The 20,236-nt window shown below is 47.6% G+C and overlaps 1 protein-coding gene across 1 annotated transcript; it reads right to left on the bottom strand.

The window, feature by feature from the left end:
- Positions 1-2,053: 2,053 nt before the first annotated feature.
- Positions 2,054-19,908, bottom strand: GABRE (gamma-aminobutyric acid type A receptor subunit epsilon). Its single transcript, XM_070290578.1, has 9 exons — positions 19,740-19,908; positions 15,403-15,623; positions 14,900-14,967; positions 10,518-10,738; positions 9,908-9,990; positions 8,420-8,557; positions 4,540-4,692; positions 4,223-4,422; positions 2,054-3,932 (listed from the first exon to the last, which is right to left on the bottom strand). The coding sequence occupies exons 1-9, from the start codon at positions 19,790-19,792 to the stop codon at positions 3,585-3,587; spliced, it is 1,485 nt and encodes a 494-aa protein (XP_070146679.1). The 5' UTR covers positions 19,793-19,908; the 3' UTR covers positions 2,054-3,584.
- Between the last annotated feature and the right edge of the window lie 328 nt (positions 19,909-20,236).

Genomic DNA, 20,236 nt, shown 5'->3' with positions numbered 1-20,236 from the left:
GGCTGACTACTTCAACTGAGTCCTTCTCCAGACACACCCAAGTTCATATCCCTTGCAAGCTCATGCTTACATCCAGTAACTGATAAATGCAAGAGTATAAATGCCTAGCCTCCTTGCCCTGATTTGTGACAATTTGGAAAATCCACCCCAACTCCAAAACTCCTCACGTGTACAGCTGAGGACCTAATGGTGGCTGCAATGACCCTAAGAGCACTCCCCAATCAAACCCCTACACGCTAATCTCAGTCTCAGAGATTGCTTCCCAGAAAAACTCACCACTGACAGTGTGTTTTGTTATACATTTTTTTTTTTTTGCTTTTCCTTTAGTTACTATTTCTTAGTATGAACAAATTTTTCAGCACTTTCCTTTTCAGTTTCTGGTGTTTTATGTCATGCTTATAAAGGCCTTTCCCATCCCAAGAAAACATACTCACCCATATTATCTTAGGATTTTCTTTAAAAAGTTTTAAAATGTTTGATTCATCTGTGATGTTGATGTAAAGAAAAAGACAGAGACCCAGTTTTACTTATTTTTAAATGAGTAGCTAGTTCTCCTGACACTAATTAATTTTTAAATCCCTCTTTCCTGCAAACTTTTCTAAGATATAATGTGCTTTTATCCTTTTTCCAGTTTCTAGGTTTCCATGCCTACCTCATTTATCTTCCATTGTGCTCAGTAATTGAAATGCTTAAATCATGAATTTTTCTCTGAATGTGGTGCTGGCTGCATCTCATGTGTTTTTAAACATATGGAGTTTTTTTCTTCATTAATTTGATTTTTTGACATTATGCATCCCATTATGGTTTTAACGTATTCATTTTTAAAGAACTGTTTACATGAACTTCTTAAAATTTACTAATGGTAGGAATTTTGTTTTTAGCTTTACTAATCAGGTTTGCACTGTTTCAAAATGCATTTAAATATGAGTGTTCACAAATTTGCATGTCCTCATTGCTCAGGAGCCAGGCTTTCTCTCCCCTCATCCCTGCATCTAATATAACTAAAAGTGAGCAACTATTTTCCCTGTTACTTGTTATTATTAATTGTAATGTGTCACGGGTTAGGACATCAGAAAATGAACAGTAAAGGTATGTAGATTTCTTACAGGGAAATCATTTCAAGATTTGTGCATCATTTCAAGAACTTTATGGCAAAACTGTTGGCTGTTCAGATGCCATTTTGTCTCCTGTTTGGTTCTTATTATCATTTCTGACTTTCCTTAGAGCTGGATGTGTCAAGGGATGCCAGGGCCAACACTTCCCAATACCTTTAGAAAGTTCATTTTATCAACCAAGATCTCCAGGCTTGTTGTAAGCCAGACAGGGTATTGACTTTGTCCCACTCCACTGGTTGTGTGATAGCTGCCTCAGCATCCCCATCTTTAAATGGGGAGTGTTCTGAGTCTGATGATCTTTAGGAAGCTGACTAGATGAAGCTAGAATGATGGGCAAAGCAAACGAAACATGGAGGGGAGAAGAGGTATAGGAGTAAATAAGGGAATCAGTAAGGGGGGGGGCACCCACTTGGTCAGTGTCTTCCCTTAAGTTCTCCACTGAGAGAAAAGTACATGGCAAGTGCACGGTAGGTCTAGGAGTCATGGATGGGGAGGAAAACAGACAAAGATTTGAGTCACTGAGTTAAGATTTAAAACCTCAGCAGAAGACTTCCCTAGTGGTCCAGTGGTTAAAAATCCATCTGCCAATGCGGGGGACACAAGTTTGATCCCTGGCCCAGGAAGATTCCACATGCCGTGGGGCAACTAAGCCTGTGCACCACAACTACTGAGCCCATACTCTAGGGCCGGTGAGCTGCAACTACTGAAACCCACTCCCTAGAGCCCGTGCTCCACAGCTCCACAGCAAGAGAAGCTACCTCAATGAGAAGACTTCACACCCCAACAAGAGAGTAGCCCCTGCTCTCCACAACTAGAGAGAGCCCGTGCACAGCAACAAAGACCCAGTGACGCCAAAAATAAGTAACTAAAAATTAAAACAAAAACAAAAACAAAAAACCTCAGCAGAGAACAAACACCCAAGAAACCAGCCATAACAATTTTATGCTTTACTGATATATTTATTGATATATTTCCCCTTTACAGTTGATGGTGACAAAAAGCAGATGGACCCCTACCCTACCCACCCACCCCTCAATAAAATACAGACACAGATTTCATTCAGCATATATAAGCATTGGGGCATGTCCAAATTCACCTCACTGGGTTACTAGAGCCAGGAGAGATTAGATCTTTGGGGCAGTCTGAGCACCTGAGGCCCAGGAATTGAGCAGGCCAATGCTGAAGAGGCTGGCCCTGCCCCTGGGGTGTCAGCAGAGGCTATAGAATCAAATCATGGTGGAAAGAGCTGCCTAGCCCTGTCGCGTGACAGTGGGCTCCTGGGTAGTTTCCAGTGAGATCCACAGTCCCATAGAAATCTGTGCCTCAGAGTTCTCATCTGCAAAATGGGGATAAGAATCCTGCCCTGAATATATCACTAGGCTATGAGGCTCAAAATAGAAATAATTTGTCAAAAGTGCTTTTGCAAAAGGTAAAGTGCTGTACAAATTTAAGGGAATTCAATTGATTGATTGTGATTGTCAGAGTGCCCCAGAAATAGGAGTGGACTGGCTCACAGGTCCAGGGGCCAAGGAAGTGGCAGAACTCCTATGCTGTGCCTCAGCTGGGCACCAATCAATGCCGGTAATGCCCACTGCAGAGGGCAGAATTCCCTTTGTTTCTTGGCCCCAGGAAGTCATCATGGCCTAGCACCTGGGTTGGGGCTGGGAAAGTCACCGGGGAAGTCACAGAAAAGTCACAAGGGTCAAGGGGGAGGAAGAAAGGGGCATACAAAGCAGGGGGCCATTACTATCATCACACACAAAAATAGACACCCACTGGATGCAAGGCATTGAACTGGTGGTGCAGATGAGCAATGAAGGCCTGCGGGGAGGGGAGAGGGAGGTATCACAGCAGCAGAAGGAGGGGTACTGTCCTCACTTGCTGGCTCCCCTCCTCCTAGAGGAATCACGCCAGTGCCCATCTATCTGCAGGGAAAGGAGGGCAGGGAGAAGAGAGTCAAGAATATAATCATCGGACCTAGGACGGAGATCCCCTTCCCCTGTTACACTGCTGCCCAGCATCATTAGCAGGTGCCAGGATCAGGCAAGCAGCTGGTGTATGCACTTTGAGGCTGAGGCCAGAGCTGGGCCCAGAGCACCACAAAGGCAGTGCTGGGTTTCTGGGAAAAGGCAGTGGGTGTTAGCCCTTTGGGGAGATGGCTAATCCGCTCACACATGGACACCATCCTAGGGAGCTGGTTGCTGAGTCTACGTTTCAAAGCCTGAGTGTCATACATGCCCCAGGAAGAACAGACATGGGGCCGTTCTACTTGAGATGGGCCGCTAAGGAGATTCGGTGAATGGGCCAGGTGGGGCGTGACTGGCAAGGAGCGATGCCCTGCCAGCTGCTGGCTGGGGAAGGGGAAGGAAAGACATTCTCTGGTTGCTGCTTTCCTCCAACTCCCTTAGCAAAGGCTGTGGGACCTCCTGGGGAACTGGGGAGGCTGCCCCACAGGGTACCAGCTGGCACCTACAGGTTAAGGCAAACAAGCCAATAGATCACATTGAAGAAGAAGAAGGTGACTGGGAAAATCACTCGTGAGTAGTTATCCAAGCGGTAGACATGGATGAAGAGGCGGCCCTGCTGCCAGCTGCTGGCGTCACAAGTGGGGACCATGCAGCAGTACTTATCGCACCACCTGCTGCAGCCAGCAGAGCGCCGGAGGCGGCTTGGCCTGGCGGCCTGCTGGGCTGGGCAGGATGGGCCTTCATCTTCCTCACTCTCCCCCGACTCGTCCTCCTCGGAGTCCTCAACGTCACACACAAAAGCTTCCGGATGCTCAGTGACAGGGATGCGGACACGGATCGTGGCACGAGGCTGAAAGGAATGAGTGAAGAAATCAGAATGAGTCAAGGGAAGATGAACCAAGCCCAGGTGCTTTCTCAAGGATTCCTGAGGACTCAAAGCTTGGCACCCTGTTTCTTTTCCCACACACCTATCCCAGAATTTCCACCATCACACCAGAAAATTTACCCAATGCCCCCCAAAGTCCCAGGTTACCCCTCATTACTTGGTGAGCTGGCCACCCATGTGTCATGAGTGCCAGTGCCCTACTTGCATGCCTCCATCCTCCAAAGCCTTGCCACCACTCCCATACCAGCTCATACATGGCGAAGTATGGGAGAACCACGGGGCGCCGTCCGGTTGTAGGTCAGGAAGTTGAGCACGGCAAACTCCATCAGAGCGCAGAAGCAGAAGACGAAGCAGATGGCAATGTAGAAATCCAAGGCTGTGATATAGGACACGCGTGGGAAATTCTTCCGCGAGAAGGTGCCCAAAGTGGTCATGGTGAGTACAGAGGTGATCCCTGTGAAAGGAGATGAGTGGAGGTGGACAGCACTACTAGCTGATATATTACACTTTGGAAAGGCCCCCAGAAAAGGCAATTCTGTGCTCCAAGGAGATGCCTACCTCACCCACTTACCTAGAGAAGTCCTGGCTGGAGCAGACTCTTTCTTGATCCAAAAGGAAATCCAGGAGACCATTGTGGTCACAGAGGAAGGAACATAGTTATGAAAGGCCACAAAGCCAAATCGCCTGCTCACGTTGAAGTAAAGCGTCATGACTATGAAATCACCTGGAAGATATTTAAAAAATACCTCCTCACTATAGCACTGCCACGAGGGTGACCCACATGCAGAAGGACATGCATACTAAGGGCCCAATAGGGGCTCATGGGGTGCCCACCACGGTCCTTGGACAGAGGCACATTAAGGCAATACCACACACAGAGACACAGAGGAAGTCCGAGAGGAGACTCACTGCCAGGCCCATGGTCAGTTAAGAGTCAAGCCAGGGCTAGAACCTTCATCAATTCTTTCTCAGTTCACTGTCACACACCCCATATCCATCTTTCCAGGATAGGGAGCAGAATAGTCAAGTGAAAGCAATAAAATCAGTTAGCCGTCTAGATATCAGAACCACATGGCTAATGTCCAGGTGGCTGACTGAGGCCTCCACGTCTACACCCTACTCTAAGCTAACCCTATCTACTCAGCTTCCTTGAGATAGTGTGTGGATATTTATACCAATATTCGAACCCTGGACTCCTGTTCTTAGTCTATTACCCTAGTCTAAAATGAGTGTTTCAAGAAAATAGAAGAATTAGCTGAAAGTGAAAATTTCAGTCAGTCCTCTAGATGTCAGGTCTGCAGAACATACATCCACAAGGCTGACTGAGGTTTTCGCATTCATTGGGTATCGTGTCCTTGATGTTGGCTCTTAGCCTAGGCAGTGATGGCTTGTGCAGGACCTGAGGACAGCCTCTATCTCCACTTGGCATCTTCTGTTGGACCTATCATGCTGCCTTATAGTCTGACATGCCCAAACACTCTGCATGCTTATCATGACCCCCGGAGATTCTGGAGGCCTTTCTGAGGCCAGAATATCTCTTTTTACTCTCAACATCATGTTGGGTTTACAATAGTTCAAATTCTGGCTCCTCAGTGAAACTAAGCTCCAACTCTCCACCTCAGTGATGCTGTAGAATTCGCTGGCCTTATTAGGTGGGTTTTTAAACCCCTTCAGGGCAGGTCTCACCTGAGCCCTGTTGCTATATTCCTGCCCATCCCAGCCCAGCACAGCCTAGAACCCAGCAGATGCACAGCAACTCTTGCTGCTGCCTGGCAACAGTTCTGTAAAGCAGACCAGAACACTAACCTGTCCATGTGTCCTCCTATTTTAGAAAGTAGATCACCTGCCCAGCAAGTCTGGGTATGTTGGGACTGAATGGGAAGACCAGCCTTTCCTACTCACCTTGGCACCACTGACACTCAAGGGGCAAGACTTCTCAGAATCTTCTGGAAAAGGCCAGGAAGTTGCCTGGGGCGAGTTGAATACCTGTGTCCAGAATAGTAGCTTTGCAGATAGAAGTCCTCCTCCGGGGCTGCTGCAGGGACCACTCATCCTTGCCTACTAGCCAGAATGTTATTTATCGAGATCCTAGCTCTTTCTCCTGGGGTCTCGACTGCAATTAAAATGGCCCTACTCAGCTATAGCCACTCTGCACAAAACTTTGCTGAGTTGATATATTCTTGTTGCAATAAGATTGATTATTCTATCGGCTTTTTCTATTTTTATTTTGTCTATTTCACCAAAGAAGAACCTTCTCTACTTTTTAACAGATGGGAACTTACCCTTTAAGGCCAAGTGAAGGTACTAACACACACTTTCTTATTTCTGAGGAATGGAGGAGCATGGGTAAGGGAAAAAAGATATCTGGGGCTGAGAAGCCAGAGGGGGAGAAAAACTAAAGATGCTTTCTGCTCTTATCTGCCTCAGCCAGAGCACAGTTGGTCACTGCACTGTCAGAGGAACACAATGAAAAAGACTGTGTCCAGAGACTGAGACTAGAAGGATGAGTGGAGCCAAAGCTTTGAAGAACAAAGGGGAGGAAAAAAAAAAAAAAGAACAAAGGGGAGGGAAAAGAACTACAGCTGTATAGTCTATAAAAGAATATGATCCAGGGTTGGAACTATAATACTGACTCTTTGATCCTGACCCTGTGGAAGACTGACTAGACTTAGTGGAAGCTCAGTAGTTCTAGGGAAAAAGAACTAAGTCTAACGGGTGGAAGTTCCAGAGATTTCAATTTCAGATGAACAGAGAGGTTTTTTCTGACGAACAGAGTTGTCCAGTGAAGGAAGAAACTCCCTTGCAAGAAAGCAAAATCCTATAATGGGTGAATTCTGTATCAAAGGCTCAACAGCCAGCAGTGAAAGATGCATTACTCACTGCGGGTAAGGCTCCTGAAGCAGAGGTTCTCTGGTTGAAGGCCCAAGGTGGCCAGAGTACCAAGCTAGCACTGCATTCTGAACCCTTAGGAGCTTAGGACCTAAGTCTACTCCAGACAGAGAGAACTGCCCAGGGACCGACTGAAAGAGTTGGGACCAGTCCCAAAGATAACTATGATACTGAAGAAACTATGATTCAAGATCAACTCATCTCTCGCAGAAGATAAAGGAGGCCTTCTCCTTTCTCTCAAGAACTCTCCTCTCTTCCAAGGAGGGCGGGGTGCTTACCTATTGTCATTGGTGATGATGCTGCCTCTGGGGCTTTGTAGTCACTAGGGTACCATTTTGAAACAATGTACAACCATCTACTAAACGGAACCACTAGTGACTTGAAAGCCCATGGGCCTTTTCTCCTGCTGCTTTTGATGATGGGTCCCCACCTGTCTGGGGAAACCAAGGTGCAGAAAGGTAAGAGGCATGCCAATGGTCAGCCAGCAGAAGAGCAAGGGTCCCAAGTCAAAGGGAGTAAAATTGCTTACCCAGAGCCCCCGAGAAAAAGGAAAGCATTTGTAAAGCAGACTTCTACCCCTGCCTAGTACTGTGCAAGCAAAGCTCTAGCCAGATGAGCATGGGCTATTCCTCACCCAGGGACCAACTCAGTGAGTAAAGCAAAAGCAGATTTTCTGCCTAGCCACACGGAAGCCAAGCAAGACACCTTCCATGGCAAATGGCTGGCTGGGTGACTGGTTCCATCCGCAGGCTGGAAACGGTGAGGGCAGAGCCGCCACTGCCCTGACTGGTCAGTATGTGTGAAAAGGCTGCTCCCAGAGCAGCCCCAGGGAGGCCCCTTGGCTCCTCATTCAGATCACCTAGGAACACAAGCAAAGACACTCACACCTAATTGGGAGCTAAAGTATAATAGACCCAGGACCCTCCCCTTTAGTCCTTGTGAGGGACAAGGTCAGAAAACCAATGATCACCATCCAAGTTGAATCCACCACGAAGCCTTTGACGGGAATCTGTGCGTGTCAGGGCTGCTCCTTTAAAATAAATGTTGATACGGCAGTATTGTAGCTGCTGAAACCTCTTCCAGATTATCCCAGCCCTCACATAGCTGATGACAGAACTCCAGCCTCCAACCTCCCATCAGGACAGACTGCATCCCACTCAACTGGAACCACTTGGATTGTTCTGAGTATGGAGAACTCACATGACCTCCATTTCCCCAAGTGTCCAAGTAGGTCAGTTGTAACAAAGCTCTGGAAACCAAAAGGTCTGCATGACAAGGCTAGTTGCAAATTCTGACAGCAACAAAACTTCATCTACTCACCTACCCTCTCCGGGGCTTGGCAAAGCACTTACTTCTTTGCAGATGAGACTGAGATATAGCTACAAAGCCTCAGTTTCCTCTGCAAACAGTTGTAAGTGCTTAGCATTTATAAGACAGGAGCCATGTTCTACAATATTGTCATAGAATGAGTACATAGCATTTGGACGAATGGATGGCTACCTTCAGTCATCCTTACCACCCTCCTGGGCCTCTGGCTAGCCCTAGCTCCAAGGTGCACTTACCAGCCAGGGTTGTAACAGTTTCAGTTGTGTTGCTCACTCCTGTAAAGTCAAACTGGAAGAGCTTCCAGGAATTACTCTCATTGATCTTAAGCGTGAAATTTTCCCACTCGTAGATTAGGTCATTCTCAGGATAGGAAACTGTAAGGCAACATGGGAAGACAAGCCATGTGAGTCTGGGAAGCCGAGCTGAGGCGTCCAACATCATGGTGTCTGAGCAATGCCCTGGAGTCCTGACTCTGGCTGCACCAGCTGTGGGGCCTTACCTCTCTTACCTCATTGTTGAAGGCCAGCCAGTAAGTGCATTTACTGAGCATTCCTCAGTACCATGCCCTGTGCTAGACACACAGAGATGAGCAAGGCAGGAGCCCTGCCTTCAAGCATTCACATTTTATTGAATAAGACAGTGAGTACACATAAATTGTTGGAATTCCTCTGAGAACAAAGGAGGGAAAGATCAGTTGGGGACACACCCAGAAAAGACTATTCTATAGAGTGGGTGACATGCTCAGTAAGTCTTAAAAGTCCAGGATAAATATTCTCTGTACGGATGAGGCTAAAAGGGTGAGGAGTGTGTTCTATGAACAAAAAGGTGAAAATGCCTGATGTATTATGGAAACGTTAAAAGTTCAGGATGGCCGGCTCACAGAAGATGGATGAGGTATGTAGGAGTGGATAGCAGGGACCAGTTCATGAAGGGCCTTGAGTGCTATTTTAAGCAATTTGGAATTGATTCTAGAGTTCAGGAAGAATTTGAAACTAAGGAGTAACCTAGTCTAGATGATGCTTCCACTAGGTCACTCTAGCTCTTATATGAGGATGGCCTGTTGACAGAGAGACCAGTTATGGGAGCCCAGTGCAATAACTCAGGCACAATAAAATGAACAAAGGCAGGAGCCAAAGCTGTGGCAGAGAGAATGCAGAGAAATAAAATCAATAGAGATTCTGGAGGGAACACCAACAGGATGTGTTGATTGGATAGATGTAGGAGGTGAAGAAGAAAGAAGCATCAAAGTTCTTGGCGTGGAACACTGAGTGGTTGATGGTGCCTTTCAATGAGACAGATGGGAACACAGAAGCAATGCATTTGTTTTGAGGGTAGAGGTTGGGAGGAGACCGTGTATTTAATGTTGGACATGGTCAGCTTCAAAGTACAGATGTTGCGAAGTCCAAGTGGAAGATGACAAAGATCTAAACCAAGATAGTAGTGACAGTGAAGATGGAGAGCAGACATACTTGAGATACACTTTAGAGGTGACTGATTTGAAATGGGGCGGAAAGGAGGAGGAAGCCAACATGAAGCCCAGGTTAAGCAACACAGCATTGTCAGCAGGAAAGATGAGGATGGACTGGGAGGCCCTGGGCAACCTTGGCACCATCTTAAGGGAAAAAAACAAAGGCAGAAAAATGAACAAGGATGGGCAAGGATGAGAAAAAGAAGGGGCCCAGTGTGATGACTCTGGGGTCCCAGAAACCTAAGAGTGTACTCACAGCTAGAGAAAGACAGAGGGCAAGAGTGAGAGTCCATTGGAAATTTGAGCATGTGGAGTGAGCATCCAGCCTCAATGGTCATCCTGGAAGGGAGAAAGGAGCCTCATTAGGCTGGCCCTGAACACTTAGGTATCTACCCAGCTTGGGCCTGGGGACCACCGCCAATGAGTGGCAATGGTGGGATTTGAGACAAAGAGCTCAAAGGAGAGACAAAAAGAGTGGAAGAACAGCTTGGATGTATATGGCTACTCTGGCCTCCATCATCAGAGAAATGTATGGACCAGCTTAGATGGGCTTGTGTTTCTTGCCCATCCCAGCTTCAAGGACCTGCCAACACTCTCCCATTCTTTACCACCTCCTCGGCCCCATAGCACCCAGATATCAGTCCCAGCTATGCCACAAACTCGGGCTGTGGCCTTAAGCAATATCTTCTTATTCTGAGGCCTTAGTATATATGTCTATACACCAAGGGATTGAGCTCATGGTCTGGGAAAGCTGGAGGGGACCTTAGAAGTATCATTCAGGATGAAACCTCAGTCCATGTTTCTTTGGCAAAAATTCTCAGAAGGGGAAGAGTCGCAGGAGGCAAGACTCCAGAAGCTTGACATACCTGATGGTGTACAACACCTTGCCATCCTTGTGGATGCGGACCATCTGGTTGGGCATGGTGATTGAGTGCTCATGGGTCCTCTTAGAATTCCTAAAAAAGGTGTCTGGGACCCACAGCAGGCTCACCAAGTTGCCACTCAGAACAAAGCTCTCAAAGCTGCCATTGAAACGAAGGCGTTCGTCATACCAAGTCTGGCAGAAGGTGATGTCAATGGTGTATTCCTGGTGGCAAGGATAGAAAAGCACACATTTGGGGCTGTGCAGACAAAGAACATTCCTGTGCCATCTTGTGATGGACCTATCTAGTAGACAGGAGCCCACTTAGGTTTGCACAGAGGAAAACAGCATGGGTTTAGGTGAAGGACATTCTCTATTTCCATGTATTCCAGAAAGAAAAAAAAAATCCCAAATGAATAGCAATCTGGGAAGACACATTTAACCCAGAAACGGACAGACAATGGTGGCTTAATTGTAAAGGCTGGGCTCATCACGTCGATACTCCCCTGTAGGACTATGATGCTACTCCAGTCAGGCTAACACCATCTGGGCTCCCACATTTCCATAGCAAATCAAAGATGTCAGGTCAAAATCATTCTAAACATTTACAAACATATGCACCTTTGATTGCATACAATGAAGTTGCCCCTTTCAGCTTTTATTTGGGGAGCACAGATGTTAAGTAACGCACAAGTATTTGGTCTCTAGATATGGTCTATCACATAAATTGTTAAATATCAAAAAGAAGGTTTAAGAGGAAGAAGTATGAGAAGCTAGAGATCTGCACCACTGGTATTGAAAGGAGGAAAAAAAACAACAGACTCTAACAGAACTGCAGGCAGCTTGAACAGCAAGTAGCAGAACAAGGCCAAGGTACAACTTTTAGGGCTAGTTCAATCTCCTTTACTTTAGAGGTCAGAGAGAAAGGAGTCTGTTCGAAATCAAACCAACAGTTAATGGAAACATACTGGCTCTGATGCTCAGAGCATCATTGCCATGGCCCTGCCCTGGGACTACCTCCGCCTGCCTTACTCTCCAGGGCTTACTCCACTTGTTCCAAGAATCCCTTTGGGGGTCAAGGTCCAGTTTTCCTCTGCAGGACCCCTAAGCCTTTCCTGTGAGTTTTCCTGCATCAAATAATGAACACCACCAACCAGAAACCCACAATGAGGAGGCCTGTAGAGCCCTCGAGGTTGGGGAGCACGAGTCAAGACCATCTCTGCTTGCCTTTGCTGCTCAGGACACAAGGTGGTGAGAGCCACTGCCCAATTACAGGGAGCCAGCCCCCCAAGACTGAGAATGTTCCCTGGAGGAGTACGGAGAATCACACAGGAAAAAGCCTGACTACCATTCACATGCAGAGCCCCCAGCCCTGCCCTGCCAAACCACACCAGCCCTCATGAGTGGCCTTCAGGGTGGCTCTGCTCTCCTGAGTGGCTGGCAGCTCCAAATTGGCCTACAGAGCTGCTGAGTAAGCAGAGGAAGCATTCCCACTACGGGGCACACTTGCTCCTGTGCTACACTCCCGGGTTTCAAATAAGCATTTCATTCCCATTTAACCGGATTCCAACTGTAAGCTCAGGACACACCAACTGATAACTAACGGTTCAATCTTCCCCAGTCTGACAAGGGGGCTTGTTTTCTCTCCCTGAGGACAAATCCTGTGCTCTCCACAACCTCTAATTTATGACTGAAGGGTATTGGAACTCCTCCTCACCAAGCACCACACTCTACAGTATCAGCAGAGAAAAACAGGCTATGTACAAGGACTGGGACCTTCCACAGCTTTAAAGAACTATGGGGAACTATGCAGATGGCCAGACTTCTCTGGGAAATTTAATACCACATGAGTGTTTGGAATCTTCTAAAGGCACTTGGCCCAGGCTAAAGCAACATGTTACCAGCCAAAGAAAATCAAGTTGCTGGCTCCTCTTTGGACCAGTTCTGTGCTACACGCCAGGTTCGGTGATGGCTGGGTCATTAAACTGTATCCCTCAGGCTTGTCAGGTAGCAGTCCTCCCCGTGAAATCAGTGCTGCCAACAAGAGTAGGCACACAACAAAGGCTCTTGCAGATGTTAGAAACAGATTTCCCCAAATTACATCTTACACACATAACAAGGAGGTGGTAGCCAGATTTTCTACTACTCTTCAGGCCACTTTTGCCATGCTCCCACCAATTATCTGAAAGGTGCCTTTCTTATTAATTAATTAGCCTCCAATTAAAATAAATAAATTTAAATTTAAAAAAAGAGTAAATGGTGGCTATGATGGTGGGACCAGAGGCCCTTAACCTCTGGCTCAAAACCCAGTATTTCTTGGTTTATCAACAATTTTAGTCAAACTAATTGCTAAATTCATACTCATTTTAGTGGTAAGCACATTGGTGACAGCAATGAATAAATGTGACATCAAGGGAAGAGGGAAAAAAAGCTTTAAAATATCAACAGAAACTCAAAAAGATCTGACTGCTCTCACATTTCTCTTCTTCCTTCCCCAAAGTTTGTGGCTTCTATCTTGAGCACTCTTTCTCATGCTCTTGTTCACTCTGAGGGAAGCCACCTGCCACACGTGAGCTGCCCTGTGGGGAGGCCCACGTGGCAAGGACTGTGGAAAGCCTAGAGACAGTAGCCAGAGAAATAAGCCCTGCCAACAACTACATGAAAACTTAGAAGGGGACCCTCCTTATTCAAGTCTTCAGATGACACCCCAGTCCCAACTGACACCTTAACTACAGCCTTGGGAGACCCTGAAACAGAGAACCCAGCTAAATCATGCCTGGATTCCTAACCCACAGGAGCTGTGACCTAACGATTATTTGTCATTTTAACCCCTATGCTTTGGGGTTAATTTTTGCATGAGTGAGTGAGTAAAGTCGCTCAGTTGTGTCTGACTCTTTGCGACCCCATGGACTACAGCCTACCACGCTCCTCCATCCGTGGGATTCTCCAGGCAGGAGTATTGGAGTGGGTTGCCATTTCCTTCTCCAGAGGTTCTTCCCAACCCAGGGATCAAACCCAGGTCTCCTGTATTGCAGGCAGACTCTTTACCTTCTGAGCCTCCAGGGAAGTCCTAATTTTTGCATAGCTGATACATAAGTACACTGTGCCCCAAGAATAAGGCAGTCAAACAAAGCATCACAGTGGGGAACCCCACTCTTGCATTCAACCTATATAAACACCTTGAGCTTCCATGAATGTTTACTTACCTTTGAGTGTGTATCTGCAAGTACTACCTCAGAGCTTAGATGCTTAGCTCACCCAGTCACATGGTGCTTGTTGGGTACCAAGGTGTGTGCTAAAACTGTGTCTGCCCTGGGCTAGGCCAAGCCTATGGCAGTGATGGAGTTGGTTACTCCAGTCTTCCTCATTATCAGGCTCCACAGATGAAAATGACATTTGAAGAACATCTTTTATAATTCATTTGCTCAGCTAACATATACTGGGTCCTTGACATCAAGGAACCCATAGTGGAGAGAGCAAGGCAGATACAGAGTACATAATTACAATACAATGAGGTAGAGAAGTTCAGGTGAACAACTGTGATATACGCTAAAAGGTCTGAGAGTCAGAGAAAGGAGTGTGGTGTGAGTAAAAAAGGGAGCAACTAATAGTTGTAGAAGGCAGGGAAGATGCCATGAAAGAGATGTCATTAGAGTTAAATCTGGGAGGATAAGGTGAAAAATTGGAAAAATGCCATCCCAAAGTGGAAATCACTTGAACAAAGGCTCAGAAGCACAAGATAGCCTGGGAAAACCATACGCTAGTGTGACTAGTGTACATGATCTCTAAAGGAATGAAAAAATAAATAAATAAAACTAGAGCCCTGAGTTGGCTGCAGACATGGAGAGCCTTGGCTGCTAGAGTGTGGGGTTGAATTTCATGCTTTAAGCAGGGCTGGGACTACAGGAGGCATGTCACACAGGAGGCTGGGTTAGTAGGTTGCCTGGGGCAGGCAGAAACAGAAACCTTGCATTTTGTATATATCAAGTAGGAGCTCATGGAGGCTACCTGGGGAGTACAAAAGGAGATAAGAAACTAGGGAAGAATTCCTAGAGCAACAGTTGGTAACTACAAGAGTAAGTCCATAAAAATCATTATCAGAAGAAAAGAGCCATTCCACTGTGTTGTTTAAAGTTGCTTTATTATTTTTATTTTGAATGAAATAATGAAAGATACAGTCAGGATTCCGAAGGTCCTTTTCAGGCAGCAAGGGACTTACTACTTTCAGTCTCCTTCTCAAGTCCTTGTCATTTAAATCCTCCCCCCCCCCCCAAAAGAAAAAAAAAACCTCTTTTGTTACAGACACAGAAAAACCAAGTACTTGAAAAGCCTCATGGGCCAGCTCACTAGGCTAGAAGATACTATAAATCAAAGCTCAGTACTCACCATGTCCATGATAGAGAGAGGCCCAAGGGTGTTGACAGACAGTTCGACGGTAACCACAGTGGGTCTCTCTGTAAAGTAAGCAGAAGTGGCAGAGGTAAGTGTCAAACAGAAGTGTGGGGCACGGGAGGGTGTGGTCAGCGGCAAATAAAGAGGGTAAGGATTGGACTACATGGTTTCAAGATCTGATACCATTTCTTTCTTTCTTTTCTCATGAAAAGGCCCAATTTATAGGCTGTGAAGAGTTGGACATACCTCAAAGGTCAATCATCTAGTCCAGTCATCTCATTTTATAGTTGGAAAAACTGAGGGTGAGAGAAAAGTCTAGACCAAAGTCAATGGCATTGCTGAGACCAGCACTGACATCTCTTACATGATACGTCAGCAACAGCTGTTCCTGCCCACATGCAGGGCACCACCACCTACACCCCAGGCCCATTCTCCACACTTAGGCCCTCAACCCTCCTACCCTCTGGGGCCTGGGAGATTTAAGTCCTGCTACTCACCTCCAATGCCAGGGCGCAGTTTGTAGTCATAGTTATGGAAGATGCCATCCAGGATTTCCGTGGCTGTTGGCATTTTGCCAAGTTTCTTATGGGTACCAACAGCAGTGGGCTTTATTTCTTCAGAGGAGAGGTCCTTTTCAGGAGGCTGGGGCTTTGGGCCATAGACCTTATCAGCACTGGCAGAGGATCCCTCCTCTGATTCAACTTGAGGTCCTTCAATGCTAGAACATAAAAACAAACAAGTGAACCTCTGTCCTCCACTCTGAGGGGGCCCAGCTGGTGCCTCCTGGGAGAGTGAATAAGTCGGCAACCCACAGCACAGTTAGAGTACCTGGTAACAGTAAATCATGAGCCAGATTATTCTTGTTAATTTCTTCTAAAACTTGTGCTCTCCATTGGAACTTCCCATGCTATCCATCTTTAATGGTCATTCTTTATTTAACAAAAATCAATAACAAAAGCACGTTCAAGATTTTAAAATAATATTTCAAGGTAAAAGCAAGAGCACGTGGGTGTATGAACTCTAGCCAATCAGCTGCCATTACTAGTCTTGGTCTCCAGTCTGCCTGACCAGTGCCACCTGGGAGCAAATGGGCAGGCAAAGGGCCAGGGTTGTGAGAAATGCTCAGGAAAACCAGAGCACTCTCTCCCAGAGAGGGTCAGAACACTGCATGTCTTTGCTTTAGTGATACTCTACTACATTGCAGCTGGGGGCCAGGGCTGGGGGAAGCTCTGAGAACTGAGAGAAAACAAAGACTATTATTTAGGAAATAGATGGTCAACAGGAATCCAACCTGAGTGCCACAGCCAAAATATTACACAAAGAATTAAACTTAAAAATTTAAAAAACTTTAAAAAGCCACCTGCAAATGTATAAAACACAGGAGATACAGTGTTAGAAATCAGAGTCATGCTTCCTTTGCTGGGAGGCAGTGAGGGAGGGGGCACCAGGTAGCTTGAGGTTCTGGTCATATTCCAGTCCCTGATGTGGGTGTTTTGATATCAGTGTGAATCATTTTTGGACAACTCGTCAGCCGTGCACTTATGGTTTGAGCACTTTTCTGCATATATGTTCTAATTTTTTAAAAAAGCATTTTGAAAAATTAAAATGCTAATAAAAATCTGCAAATATATGGACCTTATATGAGCCCTGATTTTAAAGGGCAAACCATAAAAAAAAAAAAAAACCAAACACAACACAACAACAACAAAAAAATTATGATACATTAAGGGAGATTTGAATATTGACTGGTTAGTTTCTTCAGGGTGAAAACATTCTAAACATTTTTAGTGTAATAGTGGTATTTTATTCTGTTTCTGAAGTCCTTACAATTAGAAATAATTACATATGAAATGATACAATGTCTGAGATTTGCTTTAAAAGAATTTAAGCTGGAAATAAAGAGTGGGTGGGATGCATAGAAAATAAGACTGCCTATGAGCTGATAATTAACAAGGCTGGTGATGGGTACATGGAGATTCACTCTACTGTTCCCTGTACTTTTCTATGTCTTTGAAAAAATTTATAATTAAAAGCTTTTTCAAAAGCCATCATCAAATTAATCTGTGATGTTGGAAGGCAGGAGAGTGTTTTTCTTTGGGGAAGAGGGTGTACTTGGAGGGGCCAGAGTGGTGAAGCTGGTGGAGGTGGGGGAGGGGACAGGCAACTTTCTGTTTCCTGGTCTAGGTGCTGTTTAAATGGGCATGTTTCCTTTGTGAAAATCCACTCCTGATTTCTACACTCTTATATCTCGGTAACACAAAATTATTTTATAGTTTACAAAATCAATTAGACAGCTTGCTCCCTCAAAGAAGGGGTTAACAAGGCAGGAGATGTGGGTATGGCCTCTGTACTGCAGACCAAGGCAAGGCCAACTTGAACAGCACAATGCATGCTCCTGCAGTATTTCAAACTCTTAGAATTGCTTAAGTGGTGTCCAGATGTGCCAAGTTGATGCCATTTCTCATGTCTGAGGTGGCTATTTCCCACTGTGGGCAAGGGAAGAACTGGGCTTGGGGAAAGCAATTTCCATTTCTAATCACATATCCAGAGATGCCCTCTTTCCCTGAGGCTCTTCCCTCTGTCCTCTGAATAGATCATGCCAGCCTCTGTGGGGCAGGGGAGGGGGGGGCGGGGGGGATGGAGAACTAGGGGACTGCAAAATGTGTGACTTGACTGAGAGCGTGGCATGATCAGGACTGTTAGCCAGAGCCTGCCATGACCCCTCCCAGAAGTCCACAGCCAACCAGAAGAACCCCTGAGTTTCGAGAGGCAAACAAACAAGCAAAGGCCCAAAGACCACCACAGTCTCTCTGGTCCCAGACTATGTCTGCCATGAAAATGAGATCAGAGGGTCTTGAGGCTGCTGTCATCTGACAAATCGATTTTGCCAGTAACAAATTTCAAACAAATCAAAAAGCCCCGTCATCCTGGGATCTTGGAGTTAAGAAGTTGCTAACAATGAATACACCTTTCCTCAGCTAGCCATTAAGCCAACTTTCATGGCTAGAAATAATCAAAACATGAAAAACACTCATGCATAGGACTAGGGGGGTCTTCCCATGGGGCTTTTCAGGCAACCACATCCCTCTTGATGCAATGGTCCAAGATGGAGCTGAATTTCTGCAACCCCTCCCCCACAGAGGATGCTCAGGCAGCTGGCTGGGGAAAGAAAAGAGAATATGAGAAGGGCCACTGGACTGCTTTTTTCCCCCTCATATGAGTCCTCTTTTTCACTTTACAGATGGAGAAACTGAGGCCCAGATGGAGGTAGGAGGTGTGCCCAGTGTCACACAAGTGGTTTCAAGCTGAGCCTGGACCCGAGCTAGGTGGTTCAAGACGGCCCGTGCCAGCACACCCCACTGCCACCTCCCCAGCTCTTTAATGACGTCACAGGTTACCATGTGGACAGTGCCTGAACTGACAGTGTGAGTTTCTGCAGTCCTTCCCCCTAGGCTGGAAGGGTAGTTCTCATCACAATAGCCCCTCTTCCTTGGTTTTCTCTCTGCTCCCCTCCCCCCTTCTGCACCCCTATATCCCTCTTTTGCCCCAGTCACCAAGTCATCTCTCCCAACTAGTCCAGTTCACATCTAGAGGGATGTGGATGACTGGAAATTCCTAGCACGCATTCAGAAATATTTACCAAGCCCCCTGATGAAGCCAGCCCCCCTCCTCGCCAGGGCATCAATGAGCCAGCAACCAGCTACACAGCCCTGCCCCTGATGAGCTGAAGTATTCTGGGGTGGGGAGAGAAGCCATCTCCCCAATACCCCTCCCCGAAACGAAAAAGCAAGACAAGTCTAGTGGTGGAGGCTTCTAGAAAGATCAGGAAGCTTAGAAACTTGTGACAGTTGCAGCTGAATGGGAAACCATCTAAAAAATGTGAAGCAGTCCTCTTTCACTCTCAGAAGCCAGAGATTCAGGGGATAACCTTCCTGGCAAAGTCCCAGGACCCCAGGAAGGTGTGAGGGAAGCCGGCTGCTCCAAGGAAAACCTGCTATTGATCTTTGGAAGAGTGGGAGGGGTTGAAATGCAGGATCCAAAACCACAGGCCTCCGAGATGACCATTCTTGACCCCTGGCTCCAGTCAGCCAAGAGCGTCTGGGGGCATTAGGGAGGAAGAGGGAATCTGGCGGTAGAGGGGGATGGGGTGGACAGCTGGGGTGGGAACTCTTGGACTAAACCAAGGCTCTCGCCTGGGACTGGCACCAAAAGGAGCGGCGGGAAGGGAAGCAAATAAAGTCAGAGTCGTCTGGCACGGTGCCTGGTACTCACCAGGCGCTCAGAAAAGAGAAAAAACAATTTTTTTTTTTTTCGAACGAGAGAACACACTAGCCAACAACACTCAAACATTTTAAGCGCAGTTTCTTCCCCCTGCCCGCACACCTCTCTGGGCGCCACGTTCCCAAAGTCCCCCCCAGTTCGCAGAGGCGCGAACCTGACCAGACCGGTCACCTCTTCCCAGGGAATGCTGGGGTGCGGGTGGGGGGGCGGGTAGGACGCGATCGGTCCCAGGCCGCTGCAGTGGTTTGGAAAGGGGGGTCCCCAGGGGGTAAAGGGAGGGGGCACGGGAGCGGCCAGGTGACAGGCGTCCCGTCTTCCTTCCTGGGCGCCCCTTCAGGGGCCCGGGGCTTCCATCCTAGGGGAAGCGGGGCGAAGGCCGGCTGCATGCGTCGAGCGGACGTGGGACCAGGGTAGATCATGCGAGGGCCTGGGGCAGGCGGGGAGTGGGGCTCGAGGAACACGGGGTGCGGGAGTTCTCAGGAGCCGGCCTCACTCCCGGGGAGAGGGAGCGGGGCCTGGGCGGGGACTCCTGGGTCCAGGGCTGGAGACTCACCACGGAAAGATTACCAGCGTGCCCAAGAGGATCAGGAGAACTTTGGTCGACATTGCGGCGGGGACCGGCGCGACCACCTGTGCGGAGGTCGCTGCGCGCGGTCTGTCCGCACTGAGCGCGGCGTGTAGGGTTTTGTCGGGCTCCAACTTTCACTCCTCCCACTCGCCCCGCCCCGCGCCCCCCTTCCTGGCTCCTCCCCCTAAGCCCCGATGGAAATGTCCGACGACGTGTACGCGGCTGCGGCAGAGGGAGGGGTGGCTCCGGCCAGGCGCGGGGAGGAGGAGAGAGACAAGGAAGAAGCCTGGTCGCCAAGGCCCCCCGCCCCCCACCGCCACCGCTGCGGAGCTGCCAGACAGCCAGGGGCGGGGGACGTGGGGGAGGAAGGAGGAGGCTAGCCGGCTGTGCGCGGGCCCCAGGCGGGGAAACCAGCGGGCCGCCGCTGCGGCTGGGAGAAAAACTGCAGGCTGGGCCCGGCAGGGGCAAGATGCGGGTGCTGC

This window comes from Ovis canadensis, chromosome X (assembly GCF_042477335.2).
Source record: "Ovis canadensis isolate MfBH-ARS-UI-01 breed Bighorn chromosome X, ARS-UI_OviCan_v2, whole genome shotgun sequence".
In the NCBI taxonomy this organism is placed as follows: Eukaryota; Metazoa; Chordata; class Mammalia; order Artiodactyla; family Bovidae; genus Ovis; species Ovis canadensis.
Note: the sequence above shows the minus strand (reverse complement) of the source record. Positions and strands in the feature narration are given on the sequence as shown.